Consider the following 24,562-nt stretch of genomic DNA (forward strand, 5'->3'; position numbering starts at 1 on the left):
AGATGATGAAAATGAAACCCAAACCCAAGTCATTCATCTACTTATAGCTACAATCCTATAACCTTACTAATTAAAATGATTTGCATATATGTTAATCACTAAGAGTGTCAAAACCAGAGTTCTGTCATGCTATTAAAGAGAAACTTTGTTCTAATGTTAACTGTCCTAAATTATTCTCCAGAACTTGGACATCAGAGAATAACCCTATTCAACAACACTGTCACAGAAAGCCTACAAAATTCTCACTCATTTCCCTATCTGAAAGCACTAATTTCTGGGGTGTAGAATCTGTCTTTCCAATTGAAACACTGAAAAAAAGATATGACCATTTTTAATAATCCATATGTAGGGTACTCCTGGGGGAACAGAGAATGGTAGGTTTGATCCTCTAAGTCTGTCATCATCTCAGTCAGTGCATTGACGGATTGGATAGCAGAGTAAACAGCTTACTCTTCTGGCCGTGAAAAGGACACACAAAAAAGGGTTCTTCATACCTACATCCCTTCCAGACTTAAGTTTGCTGTCTCCCTTCAGCATTTGTCTGGGTGATTTTGCTCAGTACAAAAGCAGTTGTGCCAATCGCACTAAATGCCTTGTTCTTCCTGTGCATTTAGTAGAAATCTCAAGTACGTTGTAATGGCCACTACAGTAAGTGCCTGCTCTGTGGATAAAGCCACTGGCGATCTCCCTTTGACACTGCCTTCATTCTCAGTTAGCCAGCACAGCATTTTCACACTTACAGTAGGGCAAAGTGGGTATAAAGCACCAGTAAATTAGACTACCTTTGACGGTTGCTGTGTTCCTACAGAAATGGTGTCACATGGAAAAATTTGTTATGAATTAGTGTGTGAGGAATAATGCACAATGTCAGGATTCAGTATCAGGAGAAGAAATAGGAGGTGATTAATCTGAGCTGTCTTGGACACTCAGAGTGAACTGAATCACCTCTGTTTCTTCTTATTGACTCCAAAGAAAGCCTGGGGTGACTTTTGCAGGCTTTCCACATGTACCTTCCTTCACGAAACCTCACTGTGCTCCTAATGTGAAAATTTCCAAATAAACTAGTATTTTAAAAATTACATAAGAAAAACAAAGCTAACAAGACTGGATCTTTCTTGACAAATAATCACATTTCAGATTATGGGGGAGTTTTAAAAATACAAAGTCAAAAATATATCAAACTATTTTGTGGAAACTCTCTGCCTGAATTTGCCCTGCATTGATAGGAAGCATGGAAAATCCCAATGAATTTCCTTGCTAATACTACTGAAACCTGAGAACAACCTTAAAATAGAAATTGGCCAATTTTGATCCAACGTTAGGAAGGTACTTTTTTCATCTGTCAAAACATGAAGCTCTTTTATAAAAGTAGACATCTGGGAAATAATTTATTTTTAAATTCTAAAATTAAAATATATCTCAAAATACACTATAAAAATTGTGTGTCAAAATATATCTAGTTGTTTGGGTATTCACTAAAACTGCATACAACATAATGTAATTTATTGCTACAATGTCACGTAAGCAGGGAAAGTTTTTGCAGTCCTGAGGCTTCAAATAGCTTCCAGTTCTACATTACAAGATAAATATATACATTGACATAATCTTACAAAAACCCAGTGCAATCTTATTAAGACTACAAATCATTTGCAATGGCATAATTATATGATATGTGTACAATGATGATCTTACAATTATACAGTACTGTCAAACCTGATGAATCCCAAAGCACTTTAAAACTCCACCTGATTACACTGCATCAAAAGTATGTTCTTGCTTTCAGCTTAGACATGTGGAAACACAGACATTTGGGTATGAAAATTCATAAGTCCCAGGAAATAATCTATTTGTCCCTGCAGGTGTCATGAGCTATAACAGTTCACACCTGTGTTGTTCTGAGAAGTCCTGGTAAGTAACATAATTTCCAACCTTTCCATTCATGATACACATATTTATTTATGTGTGTCTGAAAATTTAGATGCAAGTGGCTTGTAACGGGTGAGCCCACACATAGTAAAAATAGCAGTGTATAATTAGCCATTTTTCCTGCTCTAAAATGCAGCCAGCTTTGGACAAAAGATTAACAACCTCTAACACAGCAAATGGTTAAGTGGGAATAACCAGTGACAATGTGGTACAGGAAGAGAATAATACCATATCTAATTAAAACTGCAAGGAGAATTAAAGAAAGCAGACTGTAATTAACAAAGTTAACATTTGGCAAGGACACCGAGGTTAACGTTCTTCCTTTTGTATAAAGTGTCATGGGATCTTCAATGCCTGTGTGCAAAGACTGGAACATGAGAATTTCCATTCAAGGGCCTCAGTCCTGAAAGATGCTCAACTTTGAAGCTTAGACCAATTATAAAAGCAAACTTCAGCTGAAGTACCTGAGTGAGTGCCTGGCTCGAGCTCAGCAGCACCTCGCAAGAGCCAGTGACCTTGTGCTTACTGGCAGTATCCAAGACAAGTACTGTAAAGGCCTCATCCAGAGGAGCTTGTTATATTCAGTGCTTGGGTCTGAATTGCTATGGAGGCAGGATTGTGTGGCAAATATTAAGGATTCATTACCCACATGGATGTCTAGCAATGGACAGCTGTGATCATGATTTGCAGTCTCTAATACCAAGTCATGCTTTGTTCTTTTAAAGGAAAACAATACTAAGCCAGGAAAAACGTCGCCTCATTAAGGGAAGTAATGGGGTATTCCAAATCCCATAGCATGGCAGCTATTGGCAAATGCCATGTAATTTCAAGGAAGACTTAAACCAAATGGCATTTCCATCATTTCCATATCTTCCAGGAACAAAAGAGAAGGATTCTTAATACGATAATAAAACATATGGATAAGGGTTGCATGTGCCTGCTTACGGGTAGTCCCTAGACAGCTCTATGCCACCATAGTGTTCACTTACCTGATCACATACTATTTAAGTATTTTTCCATTTTGGCTAATCTTTGCATGAAGTGTTTGTATTACGGAAACATTCAAGTCTGTAAGGATCATGGCTCTATCACATTCAGTGTTGCACAACTAGAAAATAACAGCCCAGCCCTCTTCCAAAGTCAGCTAGACTTTTCTTGATTTAAAAATTCTGCTGGAGGTGTTAATGCCCAGTTTGGACTAGAAATCGTTTCCTAGATATTGAGTTCATTTAACATATCACCAAATAATCCATTTCATAAACCAATAATACTTTGTCTAAAATCAATGAGGTTTCATATATCCAATATTTTTATTTAGAGTATGTTCCAAAAGATGAACAATTGAAAATTATTGTTAAAAAGCATTCTTTTTATTTCCATTCCTAGACAAATTTTATTTTGGTTTTGTGGTCCTTTAACTTATACAGCTCATTGTTTAACATCCCCATGTGATTATCGTGAGGCATCATAGCTCCCTTAAGCCTTTGGTTTGCTAAGCTGAACAGGCCATGCTTCTTTAGCCAGACTTCCCATGCTATGATATGTCCTAACAGGCCTCTCTCTACCTTTCCTGCTTTGAATTAGTTTTTCTGAAGAGAGGACACCTTTATTTGTCGAAAGCATTCTAAAAGTTTTGTACCCAGTGAATTCCGCAGTGGATATTTCTTTGTGTCTCTTTGAAATCCCTCTTGTGATGGATCCCAAGATCATATTTATCTCCTTTTTGCAGTCCTATCATTCTGATGGCTTATAGTCACCCTCTGAGCAACTAATGTAACCAGATCTTTCTCTGTCATCTCCAGTTAATGAGCTCTCAGCTTACTGCAGACATTCCTGTTATTAGTATTTAAATGAATGACCTGGCACTCAGTACTATTACATTCCTTCCATTTATACTATTCTGTCATCATAGTCATATAATTCTTCCTCTATGACATCCTCATCCTCCTTTGTATTGGCAATACTTTCTACTTTTGCTACCTCAGTACATTTCATCAGCATAAAGGATTTTTTTGTACCAAGGTCACTAATGAAAATATTAAATAAACTGAGGCTCAGGGTTGATTCTTGGACCACTTCATTAATATGTCTCTTTTAACAAAATCTTTATAACCTCTTTAGCTTGGTCCTTAGCCTGAAAAGAATCCTGTTCAGTTACTTTCTATATAATCTGTGTTGCATTTTACTAATACAGATTCATAAAAGAAGGCTGCAATCCATAAACCCTGGTTTTGCAGGACTAGCTAGAAAGACTAATTCCAGTAGCAAACAGGTCTCCATACACCCAAAAGGATGTCACTAACCATGGAAGTGATAGAGAGTATGTACATTTTTAAAGAGCAGACACCTGACACATTCTGGTTATCTAAAATGGCTCTGGTTCCCTAAAAAGGCTAGGGTAGCAAGAACTTTTCACCAAAGGCAACTGGACTGTCCTGACAGGTCAAACCAATTCATCAGCTAGTCTGCTTTTCCTGTCCTGTTAGTGGAGGCTTATTTCCAGCTACCATTTCTTCCAGGGTTTTATTTCCTTGCAGTTACATTCACAAGCCTAAGTGTATTACCAGAAGAGTCAAGACGCCCCCAGAAAATATAGAGTTCAAAACCAGACTGTCTCTGCCAGAGGTCTTCATTCTGCCCAGGTCAGAAGAACCCATGAAAAAGAGGGCATGTGGGAAGCAAGCTGCAGGAATAGTCCTGCTAGCAGAAACTTCTTTTGCTACTCTCTTTTTCAGAGTTAATAACTGCAGACATGCAACTCACGAAGTGTGTCTACATGCCCGTATTTCCTGCAGTAACGAAAATATGGCATACATCCAGAGCAGCTGATGTGCAGTACAGGCAGTTCTGAGGATCGTTTGCCCTATTACACATGGTCAGACTGCCTGTACTGCACCTACAGACTTGGCAAACTCAAATAACAGGGAAGCTTAACACATGCTGCTTTACTTGTCTCAGGAAGACACTACGTAGCTGCCTAAACTGAAAGGTTGAGTCCCATATCTGCAAGAGAAAACTTCCTTTGGTGCTTGGTAAAAATTAGTACTTGCTCAGACTGCATCTAGAATAAAGTGTTCACATGTGAAACATTAGTACAATACTTTATTCTTCCCCTCCCAGGTATATCCCACTTACATCATGTTCCTATGAACCTAATTGATAGCATCACTTCATAAAACAGTTTTGTAAAATAAGGTTTCTTCTTCTTCTTAGCTGCAAAGATATGTTAACATCTATCCATTTCAATGTGGTTTTTGCTTATTCATTTTAATTAAAAAATCAAAGCAGGAATTTTACAAAGTTTATATACTATTATTCCATATATGCATCCCAAATGTAGAAATCTAAATTTGGAACTGTGTCCACAATTCATTTTACACATCAGGTAAAAGTTTGTTTGGTATTTGTGTTACTGGGGTGCAAAATATAAAAACTGCATACTTAATTCCTTGTCATTCCTTTTCTGTTTGTTCATTACAGGTAAACAAAACTATTTTTCAATATTTGAAGTTTGCAGATGAACTTTAAAATGTGCACTGAGTTTGGCCAAATAGAGAGTTGGTCAATAAGTGTACAATAACCCAGTCAATGCAAATCCATTTTCTAAACAGTAATATCTGGTATACTGTGTGTTTCCAATTTTTGACAACAGAAAAACTGGGGTAATTATTATATCTTCAATGTGTGTTTTAGTAAATCATGACCTTTCTTCTAATTCAACAGTACTGTGGACAGGATGAATAATCTTGTGGGTCAGTACAAGTCCTGTACTCAGAAGACTGGGTTTCAGCCTCTGGCTTTCTTTTGCAATTGCTGTGTTGCTCGAAGAAAGATGAACAACATAAGCTGCGATATTCTTTTTCTTTGTAAGGATGTGTTTACACTGTCAACTGTCATAAAAGTTGTAGTATGTTGGTTTTAGAGTCTTGAACAAGGAGATCCCATTCACAGCTAAATGTTTTAGGTCCTTTTGTAACTGCAATACAAAATACTTAGAGTTGAAAATAGTCTTTAGTAATAACGAATACCCAAATGGTCCACTTTGGTTTTTTTATCAAAAGCGAACAGCAGAAAAGCAAATGCTTCCCTTTTCAGACTTGTTTTCATTTGAACAGATTGTATCTCCTATATTTATCTTTAACATGGTTCATAATTACACACGCCTCAACCATGGACTTAATGTTCAGATATATTATATTATATATTATATATTATGCATGAAAACAGGTTCATTTTTTATCTTCAAATAATGATCATCAAGCTGGTTCATTATTCATCAGAGAAAAATGAACTCTGTTCATATTCCCAGTTACAGTACATTCCTGCCCTGATCATATACATAGAAGTCCATTGTCTAGATAAATGTCTGATCAAATATGACCAAGCAAACAAATCTTCTGGAGAATCAGCCTTTTGTAAGAAAGCTCTTTTCTTTTAGTTATCATCTCTTAATAATATGATTTTAACTGTTCTTGGCTTTCCTGGTTACAAAACTAAAGTAACAGGCATGGACCAAAAGTGAAGTGACGTTGGGCTAGTCATCATCCAACTTGCAGCTGGAAATCAAAGGTCACAGGAGTACTGCCCCACTAACCTCCAGGGTCTGAAACCCGAAGGTGACAATTAAATGACAGCTCTGTTAGCTGTTTTACTAAGATTATTTCACTGGTAACACCAGCTAACACACTAGTTCCTGGTTCCATCCAACTTCTATTTCTCTGGCTACCATATGTAAAGGTGTATACCAAATCATTCAAATTCTTCCTCTAAAAACAGTGAACATCAGCACAAAACCACAAGAAAAGTGAAAAATTGAGGCTGAGGGACAAGTGAAAACCAGATTTTTTTGCAGGATTAGAATATGGAGCATTTTCTCTTAAAAATATATTTTTATATACATAATATGCTTTCTATTATATCCTCTTACGTTTCACATACCACCTAAGTACCTGAATACATTACAGTGAGGTATTTACTGATTTCTGTGATCTAGTGTGTTAAAATGGGTTAACATGCACCACGCAGAATTTTGTTTTGGCTGGAATTCCTTTCTGTAGTGTTTGATCTCAGATATATCCACCATTGTTTATTTATAGTATAAATATAAATGCAGAGTTAACTACTTCATAAACTACTGTACACATATAGTAAAGGTCATAGAAGGCCTTGGCTGATGGAGGTGCTAAGAAAAAGAGTTGTATCTTTCCGAAGTATATTTCTCAAAATGGCCTTCAAGAAATCTCTCTGTTTTCCACAAATTAGCTTTATCTTGCAGTAAGAAGCTTGACTGTGCTGTGTCTGGAGAACAAAGTGGCCACTGTTGTTGCCTCTGAGCTCAGAAGTCTTTATTCAGCATATGTAAATGCCATTGATGGAAATTTATAAAGTTCAGCTCCAGAACCGATTATAAACCTATAGAGACCCCAGGGAGCTTAATGTAGCCTTCTCTATTATCTGTCATCTGTTAAGGACTTCAGGTCTTGCATTGCTGCATACAGACAATAAAACAAGGCATGCAGCAGAGGCTGTGCATCAGGGCTTTGGGGTAAGAAAAAATCTGCCTGGTAGCCCCAGACAGCAGAAATTTGCTTACAGATCTTGCTGCACAAGAGCTTATAATTAGTGAGAAGTGCATATTAGGAGAATTAGAAACTTGTTTTATCTATCCTTTTCTCTTACCATTGTTCAACATGTGTCAAGCCCTGAGATGAAGACCAAGTTTGTAAGTACTTACATACAAACAACTGTAGATTTTAGAATAATACTTCCATTTATGTCTATTTACCTTTCCAAAAGTGAAAAAGAGAGAGGATAAAAGGAACTTTTCCTTCATTTCAGAGTTAGGAAAAAATCTACTTCAGTTGCATGAAGCTTTAGTTCTGGCTCCATTCAGCCAGAGTGGTCTACCCTCAGAACAGAGAAGGGTTATTAGACATTGTGCTGTTAGAGTGTTAGAGAGAGAGCTGAGCTATTTGGGCATTTTGCACAGCTTTTGAGTGTTGCAGCTATGTAAAAGTGGACCACAGTTCTTCTCCTGACCCAAAGTATTGTATGCTCTGTGCTATGAAGACCTTTTCTGCAGCACGAGGTAAATTGCAAACACTCATACCCAATCTATTTGGAGTACTCAGAGCATGAAAGAGAGCTGTACACTGCCAATTTCAGCCAGAAAGTACTATGTCATGTGAAATACTGAAAACAAACCTTCACCTGTCACCTGTATTCAAAACAGCAGTGGTAGTGGTAGCAAGACACTTCCAGCTGCAGAAAACAGGCCTGAGTAGTTCTCAGTTTGCGCATTTCATTGTTAGTTCTCTGCAACTCAAAGACACAGTTTCCTATCTAGCACCTTTATACTATTGAAGAAAGACAAAGAAAATATTTGCTCACCAGTTTTATTTTTGAGGAGTCTATTATTTCCTCAATAGCTACCGACTGTTCTTTCTCCTTCATTTTTTCTTTTTCGTTACACTTAGAAACGATACCGGGGAGTGCTAGACAGAAGTATATATACTTAGGTGAACTTTGATTCTTCCTTGGACTTTAAGACTAATCTAGTGTAGAATGTGATTGACAAAGCATTTTCATTGTTGCTATGCAGCCTTTTCAAGTTACCCAACCTAAGCAAATGAGGTTGTTAATGTTTACTCTGGCCCTTTCTCTACAATGGTTTGGAACTTTAGTAGATTTTATAAACTTATAAAGGTTGCCAAATGACATCAGTATTCACTAAATAAAAAATACTCATGATTATGCAGCAGGGGGCTGCCTAGATCAGCAGTACTATATGCACCTCTAATGGAAACTTGGTTTTACTTCATGATTGTATAATCACAGTAATTATTGAATAAAATACTTTGGAGGATACCTACCTGAATTCTTTTTTCTGTATGCTTTCTGGGAAAGGGACAGACAGCAGTTTTTGTAATCCATCCAGATGTTAACCATCAGTGTTTGACAAATAATTAATACAAACACAAATTATTAATGCCATGATGAGAAACTGTGACCTCAAAGACCTTGTAATAGCAATGAGATTTCACAGACAGACTGCACTGTCCTTTTATCCATAAATAGTGTCTCCGTAAAATCAAATGCAGAGCTAACAGATTTAATCAGAACTTTATACCAGCTGTAGTTAACAGAATCATAAAAATTAAAGAAGGAAAACATCTCTCCTGTCCTGATCTAACCTCTAGTCCATGCCTGTAGAGCACAAGAGTTTTTCAAGTGCCAAAGGAGACAACCAAATACAAGTAAGCCACAGGGCAACTGAGGATTTTCTCCACAAGCTGTTTCACTGCAAGAGTGACAGAAGTGGAGCGATCCCAAAGGAATTGACTCCAAAGTGGACTGGAAGCAGACTGCAGCTCCCAATCTTAGTGAAATAGTGTGTTGTGAATGTATGAAAAGAAGTGACGCAAGTGAAGCAGCAAAGCCTCGTGGGATCCTTCAAGAGGTGACCTATTGAAAGGCAACACCTTTGCGCAGCACTCCCTGCGCCGCTGCCATTCCCCACGCCCGGCTGGCCCACCGCTCAGCCCTGACACCCAACACCTAGCAAGAACCCTGCCTTTCGGCATGCCCAGGTTGTTTTTCTTCCCGTCTCCGTTAGTGATTCTTCTCTCTCCCAGACTTTACAACCAGTCAGTTACAGAGGCCTGTTAATGATTACATGAGAGGCCCCTTTATCTTACAGACAGCCACCTGACTTCTTGGAAAGGAGCAAAACAGTTGTGAAAGCTGAGAAGAATCTATCTACACCTTCCCTTGTTACAGTGCTGGGCAACAGGGAGCTCCTTAGCGTGCAGAGGGAAAGACTGGCTATCTTGGATTCAGAGTTGTATGGAGATGGCCCAGCAAATGAACAAACCACACAGGTAGTTCATTCTTTCTTTCTACCCTTATTCATAATCAGATGTACCAGACAAGCCAGATCTGTGTTGTTCTATTTCCTCCTACACCACTTAACCAGGAGATGACTAGCAATGGGATATGTGGGATCTCTCGCCCCTTAGCTATTGCTTCTAATCATAACAAATAATAAGAAATTATTAATCAATATAATGGTTTAATGTTATGTAATTATTCTCTGATTATCTAATAATTAAAGAAAGGTTCAACTGAGGTGCAACACCATTTCATTAAAATTGCACTGATAGCAATAACATTTTTTTTAATTCTTCTTTTCCCAGTGTATAAATACCATGTATATTAAGTCAGATTCAAAGAAGGACTGAAGAAATTTGGCTGGATTCACAGATAGACAAATTTCCCAGCAACAGATTCATTGTCTGTGACATCTCTAAATCTCTCGGGTGATGTGAACTTCAAAGCATCAACGACACCATGATGATTTCAGTATGCTGTAAGACCTGGAGCTGTTGAAGGAATTAATGTTTTTTCAAATCTTTAAGTATTTCTTTCCTTTAAAGGAAAGAACAATTCTGGAAAATATTTTGCAGATTTTTCATTTAAAATAACTTCTTTTAACAGCTAATTGCTCCACCTTTGTCTAGGACTACCAAGGCTTTTCTATTCCTTGAGAAAGAAAAATTCTTCAGATCACACTTATGGTGTATTTATCCATATATAATAATAAAATTCATGTTTTCTATTGGTTAGAAACCATTGCTTTCAGGAAATATTCCTGCTGACTAGCTCATTCAGGGGAATAGTTAAAGAAAACATTTCTTAAATATTATTAATAAATCAACATAGAAACATTTTTTCTTGGCTCTATTTACTGCTGGAAATGGTAAAAAATCAAGGAAAAGGTTTTACATAGAGAAGCTTTCCATTTTCTCCCAAGCGATCCAAAACAAACTGCTCCATTTTGTTTAGTCATGCAATACCTACTGCCCCAGCAACAGTGACCCAACCTGATTCAACAGATCACCAGCTGGGCCTCTGTGGGGGACCTTTTGAACTCAGTTTTATGGTAGCGCTCTGCCCCAAGCACTACTCTGAACTATGACAGGGCCTCTCTCCCTGGGCTTCTTCAAGAAGACTTCTGAAAGCTCTCGTTTACTTCTGCACCAGAACAAAAGACAATTTAGAACCCTTGGAAATGTTCACAAAATTAAATTATTTTCCAGCCTGTCCCACCCAGCATGGTGCAAGAGAAGCCTGTGCCCTTGCAGGACATTAATATCTTCTCATTTTGTTCTCATTCCAAGCCAGTCAATCTCATAATGCTTTTGATGTAAGTTCTAGTGGACTGCATGTCAAGTAGAGGACATTATCCCAGTAGCTGTACAGTGATTATCTGGGCTACCGCAGTTATTTCTGAATGAAAGTACTGGTAAAATGCCAAATGTTTTCAGAGATCACTGTTGTGCTTGCTAAATTACTGGGTTTTCTGGTGAGTCCTAGGGCTGTATATATATATTAGCAAAACAAAACAACATTTAGTAACAAGTAGAAGTTCACTAGGTCACACTGTCAAATCCAACCCTGAAAAGAACACAGATCCTGTTTTTTAACTCTTCAGTGTGACTAATGCTCTCTACATCTCCCTTGATACAGCACATTTCTTAAACTTCCCATTTTCGGGTATTAAAAGGAACATAGACCACAGCTTTTTAGAACTCGCCCCAAACTTTTAATGATGGTGTCATATATGCTTTACGTTAACAGACCTGTACATATCTACATTTCCTATGTTCTGAGCATCTGGAAGTTAATAAACTTTAAATTCGTTACAGAATATTGAATAGACTGAGGATTTTGAATGAGAATGAGATTCTGATAAAAAAAGAAAAATGTTTACTTTTCAAATGTCTGTACCATATCTGGCATACCTAATATTATTTAGCTCATACTCACTCATACACTCTTTGTTTCATTTTTTTAATGATTCCTATAAGGTCATGAAGAAACCTGCCGCTCCTAATACAATACTCAGAGAAGAAATTGATTTCTTACAATATAGATAAATATGTTGCTGTCTGTTAGTAAAGAACCTCATATAGCCAAATTATTATGACAAGGAAAAATGACTTTAAATTGGTGTCGTCTTCAAGCTTTATTTATTAAATCCTACCTTCACCATGGTGAAAAAACAATATTGATCAAGTAATAATTCATAAGAATAGTTATTATTTGATTTCAGCTATGTTTTCTGGACAAAGATATAACTGAGTTTACAAATACTTTCAGAAGAATCAAGACCTCTTGCATATAGGGAGGACCTAATCTTATATTTTAACTCAACTTCTAAAAATATTAAAAGTAGGTTTCTACCAGTAGGGTACTGTTAAGAGTAATAGAAACACAACCAGAGAATTCCCTACTTTGAGCAGTTCTTAAGTTGCCACCCAACACCAGAGAGTTTTACAAAATTATTAATTTGGGACCAAACACATTAAAAGCCAGACAATCTGCTCTTCAGAAGCTGTAATAATTTTAATGAGAGATGGAGCGATGTTCTTGTTTTCACTTCTCTGATTCTACTAATACATGATTGTAATTCATTAATTCAGGGTCAGACAATGAGCCTCTGAGCAATTATTCACATGAGTGATCTCATAGAATTCAATGTCCTCATTTAATGTGCCATTAGAATGGTACATGGGTGCATCTAACTAAAGCAAACATTAATTCACTGCAACACAAAACAGGTAGCACTGCAAAGTCTCTAATCTCAGCCACTGTCTATTGAGAAAAATGGGAAAAGAAAATTACTTCATGAATTTGGCTTTTTCAAGAAAACATCTTGCTGAAGAACTCCCAAGCCTTCTACCATATTCAGAAAACCAGGAGACTCAGATTTTTTCCAGAATTTTAGACAGACTACTTTGCACAGTTTAGGCAATGCCAAGAAGGGAAAAAATCTAAGATGCAATCCTAAAAATATTTAAGCATTACACTGGAGAATTCTAAGGAGGAAGCAAACACCAAATCAGCCAGGCGTATGGGCAACTCAGACTCAGTTGTGATCTCACTTACTCTATGTTGATGGTAGCCACCGTGGTCAGGCACCTTGTGGAGAAGTACATAAGTAATATGAATCTCTGTTTAAGTACAGCACAACCCCAGTTCCTCTTCTCAGATGAATTAGATGTTCTCTCATTCCTGATCATGTCTCCTAGTCCAACACTGTTGTATTATATAAATTTTTAACTCAGATAAACAAAATGTCATTACATTTAATGTGATTATGAAAAACTGGACCTAAAGAACACATTTTCTACCTGTCTATCTTTCTCTATTGTACAGCTTATGACCAAAATTTTGTGGGCAGGTTTTTAGGATGTTGCCTGAAAGATGCCATAGAACTCTGAGTCACAAGCTAAATACCTGAAACCACCTCCAGCTGTCCTTTTCTTTCATATATTTTTGGAGTACACATTGCCAAAAGAGAAGACAGAAGAGGTAGAGACACCGGTTGACTGCTTCTACATGGCATAGTTCACATGCATTTTTGAAGGCAGGCTTCATTTTGCCATCATATTGCACAGAGAGATTTGGAAATACATGCTATGCCCTGGCTTACCTAGCAGCCCTGGGATTTCCTCAGCACAAACAAAAATCTAAATCCAATTACATGGCCCACAGGCATTGCAGAAGTCTCAAATCTTTGCAAGTAAGATACCAGCTAGGCCTAAAAGTCACTGCATATTTGATAAATTTTAGAGAGATATGTCCTTCATGGCTGAAGATAAAGGCTAATGAGGCTGGAATTAGCATAGATTAACATCATTCAGTTTTAAAAGGTGTTGAGGGAGTGTGAGTCTAATCCAAAACCCAGAATTCATGCCTCTCATCACCATCCCACAGTACCACACCTGAAAGGATCCTCCCCTGCCTCATGTTAATTTGAGCCAAAATATTAATTCACTCCCCAGGGAGCATTTCTTTGCTATGTTCTGTGCTGAGATATGTATAAATCAGACTGTATTAGTTCTGTAGCTGGCATGCAAATGCCAGGTATTCATGGAACTATTAATTGCCATTAATACTGGACTGTATAGTGGGCAACACAGAGGCATAGAGATCTTACCTCCTAATGTATTTTTGTAGCCAGTGATGTTCTGTAGTCAGAAAAAGATGTTCCTCCAGTGGGTGATTAAGAGCAAGCACCTGACTTTGTAATCTGAAATGAACTTTGTAGACCGTCAAAACCTATGAAAATACTTCTGCCTTCACCAGACTGAAGTTTCCCTTTATCAGTACCCATTTTAAGGCCCTGAGGACAAAATCTGTGGGAGAAGGTTCCCAAGAGAAATTGGGGTTGAGAGAACAAAGAACAACCCTTCTATAAAGTGTGTTGCATTACAGTTATTGATAGATGTTCCTTTCACAAATAATAACGCTCTATGCATGGTTGTATCCAGAAAAGGTCCGTCCTTCCTCTTCAGATGTGTAACATAAATGGAAATGTAGGTAGCCTTTGTTAATCCTCTGTCATTTCTTTACAAAAGGCATTACAAAATTATAACAGTTTGTTACAATTATTCCTATCAAGCATTTAACCTGAAAAGTGAGATTTCTCATCTTTGTTTTTAAAATTATTCAGCTAAGTGCAAATTGCCTTTATGAAAGTCAAGAAATAGAGACCACCCTTGCTTTAGCGTAAGACACTGGAGAAACCACTGTACTGTAGAAACTATTACACGAGGAAGCTTTGACTTTTTTAGATGAGGTAGAAGGATCTTTAAGCAAGACTTTAAAAGGCCGCCTTCTAGGGTGTAAAGACTCCTCATATCCATAGTCCTGTATGGGAATTAGTACCTCCAGTGGGTTATGCACTCAACCTGGTGCTGGGCTAGAACCCCAAATGATATTCAGACCACTTAAAACAGCTGTGTCCCGCCACATTGAAATGCTTTCCTGTAATATTTCTTAACAAAAAGACAAGCAATTGAAGAGAAAGGAGAATAATCCACTGATAGTACTGCTTTAGCCTCTGAAGTGTGGCATGTGCTTGAATCACTCAATGAAATTCTCTGTTATAAACAGCAAGATGAAATTCCACAAAATACTTACAGTTCTTTGCATTAGTAGAGGAGTTTCAGAACAACCTATCCCTTCATCATTGAAACTTGACTCCATATTGATTATGTCTTCAATCACCTCTTCCATCTGATAAAATAATATTGTAAGACCAATTACTACAAATAATAATGGAAACAATGTTATTCTGAAAATAAAGAGGAAAAAATCTTGAGTATTTATTACATCAATAAAACTGAATTTCAGATGTTTCTATCTTAAAATTCAAATCATTCAAGCACTTTTACACAATATTCACATTTTTTCTTCTTGTGAAAACAGCTTTTGTGGTTTAGTAAGTTACTTCTTTCCTCCCAAACACCAGCCCATTCCCCTTTTTTAACCCCTTATTGCAACACGAAGATCAGATGACAGGAGTGCGTTGCTAAGTTGTAACTGTGATCTGTCACCTTCATCAAATGTGTCATATCCACAGTGTATTGTTGCATTGGTGCAGGAAGGCTGAAAGGAACCTGTGGTTCTGCAAGATCATGAGTCACTCAAGATTTGGTGTTACAGTCTGCTCTCAAGATTCAGCAGGCAGAGGTTTATGTTGTGTTTGGCAGTACACTGGATACTCCTCTAGCCAGCCTTCTGGTCCCGCATTTGTTCTAATCTGAACCAAAAGCTACAGAAGCAGATGGAATAGATAATTAATTCCTTGGGACGAAGCGGTGAATACTTTGCAGACATATAGACATATATAGATTTGGACAAGGTACAGCATGAGTTTTCAATGATAATTTTTGTCTGGTTCCATTCACAAAATAACTTTGGGAAAGATCCCATGATGGACCTGTCACTGTTAACTCTACCATCTGCAGGAGCAGTAGACTCGAACTCTGACGCTTTGCAAGCAGCTCTTGGGAGCTGTCTGAAGAGCTGTAGCTGAAGGAAATGTAGAGGGTCCTCTGCAACAAAAGAAACTATCACACGGACCAGGGACCTTTCAACACAGACCTTTAGGCAACATGGCCCAGCACAGCTTGTACGTGCACTCCCCTCCCTCTCCAAAAACCAGGCATGGGCTGTCCAAGGAGTTGTGCCCAGACTTATTTAGGAAAGTGCTGTCTGGGCCAAAAGGATGTCAGGAAATGCCAGCAATTAGACAGTATGAATAAACACAGTCCAGTGCACCAACATGTGTGTTGCCTCTGTACTATTTACTAATATACCTACAACCTACATTGAGCCACAGGGCACATCTGCACCTAGGGAATTATACTGTGCCAGTCATCTCCCCAAGGCTTTGGGGTGGGATTATTCAAATTATTGGAGTAATGCCTGCAAGGACCTTGGCCTATGCCAACTATCACTCTCCCAGTCATCACCAGGCACAGTTCAGGACAGTGGTTTATAAGCAGCCGCCTTGCTCTCGAGGACACAGAATGGTATTAGAGCAGGCACCGGATACCCAAAGTGCCTGAGAACAGTTCCAGCACATTGCACTTGCCAGCACAGAGGTGACCATAGAGGCCTCCACAAAGGCCATCTGAAACAATCTTTGCAGACTAGTGACTCCAGCAATCTATAAATCTGACATAAACTATCAGTTTTCAATGCAGAAGGAATGGAGGGGCCCCAGACAAGCTCTCCAGGAAGTGTTGGGTTTATTTTTTTCAGTTTCCTCATGCTTAGCTGCATAATGTCCAAATGCTCAGATGGGTCACATTGTATTTGTAAGATTCCTCTGTTCTGTTAAAGCCCAAGATATGATACAGCCTCTCTATTCCTTATTTCTGTAGGAATTCCCCTTTTACCTAATAAGCACCCTGTCTTGAAATCTATTGAAGTATTAAAGGCCATAATGATCTACATCTCACACTGGCTGAGAATCTGACATTGTATAATAGCTGTACCTCTATTAAAATCGATGGTGGCACTAAAATTAGCATATCTATGCCAATATACCTAAGATAACCCATATATAAATATATCAGCTAACTGAAAAATGAATGAGCTATTCTTTCAGTTACATCTTTAAGGTAATCAGTATTTAACTTTTTTTATGCAGCTAGGATACTACTTTTAGACAAAAATAACTCATCTGGAAAAAAAGGCTTGCATTGCAAAGTATGTATTCAAAAAACATACAGCAATATATGATACATAGATAAAAAGATGCAATACTACATTTTAGCTGGCAGTAATTTAGAAGCCTGATCATGCAATAAGCTATTCACAGGCATTCAAGGGGATGACCCACATAAACCAAAAAGATTCAGGGAGCAAGTGCTGCAACCGAAGGCCCCATGAAAGTAAAGAAAGTCATCTCTTGCCCACTACCAATATAATGTGGGTCATGTAATGTTTTTGTAGAAGTACGCAAAGCCCATTTCCCCGTTCCTTTTGCCTGCCCAGCCCTACCGCATTTTCGTGTTCTCCTCCAAGGGCCAGCAACTTGGTAACAGGGCTTTCTGGTGTGCCAATATCGCTGATGGGAGGCATGTGTCCGTTTCTTAAAATGGAGGTCACTCCCATGGGCTGGATTGTGTGGGAGTGGGACAGGGAGAGCGTCTGGCTGGACAGCTTGGTATCAAGGGTCAGGTACTGCTTCACCTGGTGCCTCTGGCTTTGCTGTATGTGGTATCTAGACTGATTTTCCAAGTGTGTTTGTACCTGAGAAGGAATGGAAATAAATGCTAAAGTTTCAAGTTGCTGGTACCAGTATTTGCCAGTATGTTCACTTAAAAAGCTTCAAAACAATAGATTCAGTTTTAATAACACTTCGTTAGAATTGTATTAACCTTAAATCTTTTTTTTTCAATTTTTCACCCTTACACATTTATTATTGATGTACTATTTTCCCCTAACACAGCTGAATAAAACTTCTGAATAATTATCAAAGAAAAATAGAATTAGAAAAGATAAACACAATCCTGAGAAAAGACCAGAAGTATGCTATACATTTTTGTCTTCTCATTTAGAAATGATCTCTGTTGAAATCACTGATCATTACAACCAAATCTACAAGCTTTTATGTACTCTAAAATTAATATCACAGTCTGTTTATTCTTTTGTACTTGAAACAGTAAATAAACATATAAAGAAAAACATAATCCAACCAACCTCAATTAATATCAACAGCAGCAGACATTCACTCATACCTAAATCCACATTTGGCTCACCTTGTAATAAGTACAGTCAGTTAAATGAGGCATCGCTGCACTTTTGGGGGGAAAAAATAAAAGAAAAACAAAATAAAGATTCCAAGCTATAGTCCTGGATGACAATTCACTGTCCTGAAACCGCACAGTCTTCTTGAAGTGCCTCTCGAGAACAGTTCACTTTTTGAGTTGTTAGGACTTTATAAACTGAGTGGTCATGCCAAAATGGCTAATTGAGTAAGACTTTGGCCATCCTTTGATTACAGAGATTGACAGTTGCTACTTCAAACAGCTCCCATTTCAGATCAATGTCACATTCCTGCAATTTAACTACCAGAAGAGCACTGCATACACAAACCTTACTGTCATTTCAGCCCTGTGGCTTTCTCCTCTTCCTATGGCATGACTGGTCACAAATTTCTTGTAATAAATTTTTCTCAAGTGGCCTCTATGTAAGCATGATTAATATTTGTTGAATAATAGCAAGACTTGCTTTGCAGCTCTTTTTTCTCAAAAAAAAATCCAGTCATTTAAACAAACTTCTTTTTAATTCCCTAACTTATATAAGCAGAGATAAATAGCCCATAAAAGGGGATTGCATTTAAATTAGCTATATTTTTGTGCAATATTGCACTATCTACTTTATTTTTAATCATGTTATGCTGGCATGTCTAGAATTATTTTAATTATGTTTCTTTAAAATAATTTTCTAGTCATATAAAGAAGATTAAGCCATGCAGTAATATATATAATATTAATTATTTTGATGTAAGCCTTAAAGTTATTAAATAATATTCCATTAAAATGTTGATATAAAATCTTAAATACACTGTTTAGATTTTCCCGTTTTATGTTAGGAAGGTATGCATCCTATATAAGGTTTTAAAAACTATATGTGTATTTGGGATTCACTTAAATCATTATATTACTTGTTTTGACTGAGATCTTTGTGTTAGTTTTAGAAAGTGTATAACGTACTGTTCAGTTCTGATTTGCCATGTGTAAGGATACATGTAAAGCCATCCGAAATCATTTGGATTCTTATGCATTTATTTACTCCTTCAGCCTCAGTAAGACTTAAGTTCATACTGAAAGTTACACTCAAGCAGTTTCTTAAATTATAATCCAAACATGAAATCTATTGCATGCCAGTTTAACAAGAGTATCGATCCTGGGCAAAATGCAGTGTGTTGAGGGAAAGAAAATATGTCCCTCTGTGTTTCCAGAGCAAGGATTTGCTGTGCACCCTCGTTTTCTGCTGTTTCAGAAGCACCCACAGACACTTTGTGCTTGTGCTGGACTCTAGGGTCACTGAATGAATCCACACGAAGTGACCGCTACTCAGACCCTTGCACTGCCTAAACTGATGAAGATCTCTTTCCAGCAATGCAGAGTACTGCAGCCAACAGCTTTGAAGGCACAGCTTCTTTGCATGGCATAAATGGCAGTGGGATTAATGCATAGGCTACAAATGCATCTACTGCATTTCAGCCCAGCTACTTTTTTCTCTTAAAAGAAGATGATCATCACTCTGTAACGAACAATGTATTGTTGTCTTAGAAATTCTACAGCCCTTCCTGAAGCATGAAGTCCAGAATATCAAATATATTCAAATTAAATGGGAAACAAGAAATTTGCAGTGTCCGTAGTCAATACTACCTTGTTCTAAAGTTGTTTCTAATAAGGAATTTTAATAAAGTGGGTTCTGCTACAAGGTGACTGGCTTGCTTTTTGCTTCCTCTGGACTTCAGATTGGTAGCAGCAATCCGAAACCCCTGTGCAGCCCCATTTCTTTGTGAACCACCACAGGGCCATCCCACTGGGGTGAGGGGACAACCTGTGAAAGACAATCAGTGAACTGCTGACTAAGTAAAAAATCAAGTTTATCAGGAGTGCTTATTTTGTATGATATTCTTTCAGTACTTCTATTTTGTCAGTACTGTCCTGAACTTCCACAAACAGGAAAAGAATCTGAAGCTTCACTGATGTGATCTGTTGCTATGGTTTTGCAAACCTCCCAGTCCCCTTCACTGTGCCACTTGCAGTCATTACCAAGCAGAACCACTGAGGTTGAAAAGGGGTCTATGCCCTGATTGTCAAAAAGTACATAAAGTTGCAATCCCTGATCATCTGTATATATCTAATAAGTCTTAGAAGTCAATCCTTATAACAAGAAGTGAAGCACTGTTGAAAGTGAAGCTACTATGTAAAGACAAAGCAGAGTTGGAATCTTATTTTTATAATCATACTGCTAGTGTATAATAAATTGGGGGGGGGGGGGGGGAAGTCATGCTATACCAAAGGAATACTAAGATTACAAAGTCAAGCTCTCAAAAATTATACATGACAGTTAAAACTGCCCATGTAACATGTGTGACTCAAAACTTAATAATTTCATGAAACTCCATAGTCAAGTGTTAAATACCAAGCATGAGGGTTTTATTCTCCACTGGGATGCTGGATAACTTTCATTATCTTATATCAGTATATTAAGTTCAGTTTAGGTTTTCTGAAAATTTTATTAAATAAATGCTTTTAAATAACTGTTCCATAATTAAAAACATTAAGCATTGACTTATTTTGAACTTCTTTTTAATGGTATAAGAGTCGCTAAGCTCTGCCACAGGTTGCCCAGAGAGATTGTGGAATCTCCAAGTTTGGAGAATTTCAAAACTTGACTGAACAAGATCCTGTGCACCTGAAAAAGCAAAAGACATTTAGAAATAGCCAGAGAAATCTGAATTGGTAGTCTAAATATTGAAATTCTGGATAATCATTATTAAGTCTGAGAGGAAAATGGTATCAGGTTAGGGGTTCAGTGAAATAAACGCAAAAAGCAAAATAACTGGAAGTTCACTTCTACACATAAGAAATCCCGCAAGTGAAACAGCCCAGAGCAACATGCACTTTGCTGCTTAGAGACCTTGACAACATGCATATCTTAGTCCACTAGATAAGGCCCTTTCACAGAAACTTTTTAAATAAATAAATAAAGAAAATATTTTTCAGAGTAGAAGCATCCTTGTTTCACTCAATACTCCCAGTATGGTATCCTCTAGCAGTGACGGGAGATTAGTTTTCTAATTCCTCATCTTTTGAGAAGTTCTCATAATCTGTGAGAACATTTTATCAGACAGTATGTGAAATTTTAAGGTGAGGGTATCTGAAACTCTATAGTCTAGGAGTCCTCCTATATATAAAATCTTAAAAGTTTCTTTGGACCAAGGACCTGCAGTGTTGATGCTGACACACCCTTTAGTGCCCCAACAGTCTGAATATAAGGTTACCTTCTTTTTTTTCCTCTCTCTGGGTCAATGAATAGTTAATCATTTGATTAAAGCAGAACAGCTTTGAAGGGTAGACCCTGAGATGGTTTTCAGGGTAAAGCATCCAAGAAGCTGGCAGCTCCATAGAATCTGGGTTCTCGTCTCTGACACGAATTAAGCAGTGTGACTGGATAAAGCATATCTTCTAGCTCTTAGCAGAATGTTTGCTATTAAATGCCTCTCTGCCTTGCTATTTTTTTGTGAAATGGATGACTTTGCTTGTTGATATGCGTGATTTCTGGGATTCCCAGCAGAAATAGGCACCCAGTGACCACCTGACGATCCAGATCCCGACTGAGACAAGCCTCAGACACAGCCCAGGACTTAGTGTTTTCCTCTTGGCACGCCTGCTCTAGCTCTCAAGTATAGTCAGTGACCTGACCCTTCCTGTCAAGTGCTTCTGAAGCTATATAGGCTTTTTTGACTGTTGTGTGTGCAAGATGTAACAAGGTGACGAATTTGTGCAGAAAAAGTGCTGGTTCTCCTCCCAGGCATTCGCTTGCTGTGGCTGTATCCGTGTACTTTAAATGTTAATTATTTCAGATTATTTGAGGAGTGAAGGGCAGCATAAAGTTCAACAATAAACAGATTATCCACTCTCTCCTAGGCACTGCTTTTTTCTGTTATCTGGCTTTCCTAATCATGGTGAAATTAAAGCCTATTCAGAACGAGAAACATCAAGCATGTGGGGAGCCAAATGCATCCAGCCCAAACAGAAATATTTTAATTCCACCAGAACAAAGCTAGAACAGAAATGAACACTTTGAGATGGATTTCATAATCCAGAAAAGATCCCAATACACATGTAACTGACTGTACCTATTTCTATTTTATATCTCTTGTTCTGAGAACAAGAACATAACAGCCTTTCAAAATTACAGATGCATATTTAAACTTCTTCAATTGCTCTTTCTAATTTGAGCACACATCGTCATGTTGTAAAACTGCGGTAGACTTGTGTAACACCTTCTCCCACATTCACACTAATTTTACTTTCATTTCTAATATATTGCACAATGGCATATCTAGGCCTTCAGTAGTATATTTACATAAACGATTTTACTTCCATATTTGCTGATGAGATTTTTTTTCCATTAGTAAAAAATACCTAGCATGACAAAAGTAAGAAAGAGGGCATATTTAGGGGACTAAAGGAGGCATGAACAATGTCAGTGATATTCCAGTAAGTATCAGTGCTACATCTTGTACTGCTATTCCACTAAGGACAAGCAGGAGATACTTGTACTCCCAGGCTGCTTAACCCAACATCAGTCCTGGGAGAAATAATGGGAAAAGTGAAAAGAGATTCAATTAATAAATTATTAAAAGATAGGAATATAATTAATGCTAGTCAACATACTTCTGTGCAAAATAAGCCTTGTCAAACAAATCTACTTCTGTTCTTTGATGAGATTTCAAGTTAGGTTGCCAAAGGTAACGATGTAGGTATAATACACTTCAACTTTTGTGTGCCTTTTGACTTAGTATCATTCAATATTCTAATTAAAAATATAGCACTATACAATATCAACAAAGCATGTTTTAAATGGATTAAGAATTGGCTAACGAGCATGCATAAGAAAGTAATCGTCAAAAGCTCAGCATCAGAAAGAGGGGCTCTTCAGTCATGTACTACTCAACATTTCCCTCAGGGATTTAGGACTACTGAAAAATAAAACCAACTAAAAAGAACAAATAAATTTTAGAGTAGTGATCCCATTGAAAGAAAATGTGGTCCTAGTCATCCAAATACACACCTACATATGCTGGAGGAAGAAATACAGGATGTGACAATGGAGAAAACTGGATGGAGAAAACGCTAGAAGCAATGAGTTTGTAAAGAATTCTGTGTCGTAACAAACCAGCAACTCAGCAGGATTATCCAGGTGATGCTATAGCAAGAAAGGGAAAACGTCATAAGAAAAGCAGTGAATAAGAGCCTAGCTTTACTCTGCTTTTCTTTATGGCTCAGGAGAGATCAATAATGGAATCCTAAAAAATATTTCTACCCTAAACATTTTTAAAACACTGTTTAAAAAATTGAAAGTATGCAGAAAAGAACTATAGAACTAATTGAAGACTGAGAAAAGGGTGTTTCAATGAAAGTTTAAAGAAATTCAGATATATTCTTATTGCCAAATGGAAATTTGTGAAATTTGTGGGAGATGCTGAATGTGACAGGGTCATTCAGCCAGCACAGAAAGCATGGCAACAGCCACTTGCCACAAGCTGATGTTAGGCAAGCTCATACTGGAAATTAGGTGAATAAACAGTGAAATACTCAAAGGAAATGCTCTACCTACTGTTTTCTTCAAATTAAGGGTTGATGACTGTCTGGAAGAGATGTATTAGCCAAATCCAAGATACACTTTTTTCAAACACATTCTTGGACTCAGAGCAGAGCACTAGGATAATAACTGAATGGAATACAAAAGCCTGTGATTTTGGCAGTAATTCTAATTGAATGAGTGGTTTAATAGCCCTTTCTGTGTTTAAATTTTATGGATTTTTGGATCTGAGAACTGGCTATCGTAATAGGAACTTTTTCTTTGTTGAAAATTCACTCTGAATTTAATAAATGTTTAAATTTCTGCACAAAATAATATGCTTAAATATAGGCATAGTATACTGGGCAGAACTCAGTGGACTTCATTACAGTTTGCCATTCATGCCAGAAGTGAATTTGTTCCAGGTTTTTTAATAGCTTTTGAAGTAAAATTTCTCATCCTGATGGGATTGCATCATTTATCATTAGTCCTGAACACAACACCTCTCTGAAAGAGTTTGAGTTATGGGGCTTCATGTTCTTTTCAGCCACTGTACCAGAAAATAAGCATCTAATTATGAACTTTTTAATTATTAAAATGTTCTGTAAGTACCCAAAGAGTCTAATTCCATTTTAAGATAAGAAACACAGTCACAACACAGACCATTTTAGCTCTATTTCTGAGGACTTTCAAATGGATTTTAAGGGTTAGGAAAAAAAAGCATTTTTAGTGATGAAATAATCCTTTTTAACTTCTATTACAAGTGAACATCAGTTGTTTGTTTGTCCTGGTCTTTCTATTAAACTTTTTGAGAAAAGCGTATTTGTGAAATTATTTAATAATAAAATGAAATTTCTATTTAACTTAGCAATTATACACTTCTGTTCTATCTTAAAAACTATCACCAAATAATGTAGCTGTTCACTTTAATGTTTAGTTT

The 24,562-nt window shown here is 37.3% G+C and overlaps 1 protein-coding gene across 2 annotated transcripts in view; it reads right to left on the minus strand.

Moving 5' to 3' along the window:
* Nucleotides 1–24,562, minus strand: part of TFEC (transcription factor EC) — a 70,222-nt gene that overhangs the window by 22,521 nt on the left and 23,139 nt on the right. Inside the window, exons 2-3 of one of the 2 annotated variants that reach the window (XM_075081105.1) lie at nucleotides 17,290–17,541; nucleotides 14,917–15,012 (exon numbers count right to left, since the gene is read on the minus strand). In XM_075081105.1, coding sequence (XP_074937206.1) covers nucleotides 14,917–15,012; nucleotides 17,290–17,403 — 210 coding nt within the window. In that variant the 5' untranslated portion in view covers nucleotides 17,404–17,541. Of the gene's footprint in view, nucleotides 1–8,316; nucleotides 8,402–14,916; nucleotides 15,013–17,289; nucleotides 17,542–24,562 lie in introns of those variants that run through there. The other variant, XM_075081106.1, reaches the window with a different exon arrangement.

Source organism: Phalacrocorax aristotelis, chromosome 1 (genome assembly GCF_949628215.1).
Source record: "Phalacrocorax aristotelis chromosome 1, bGulAri2.1, whole genome shotgun sequence".
Lineage (NCBI taxonomy): Eukaryota > Metazoa > Chordata > Aves > Suliformes > Phalacrocoracidae > Phalacrocorax > Phalacrocorax aristotelis.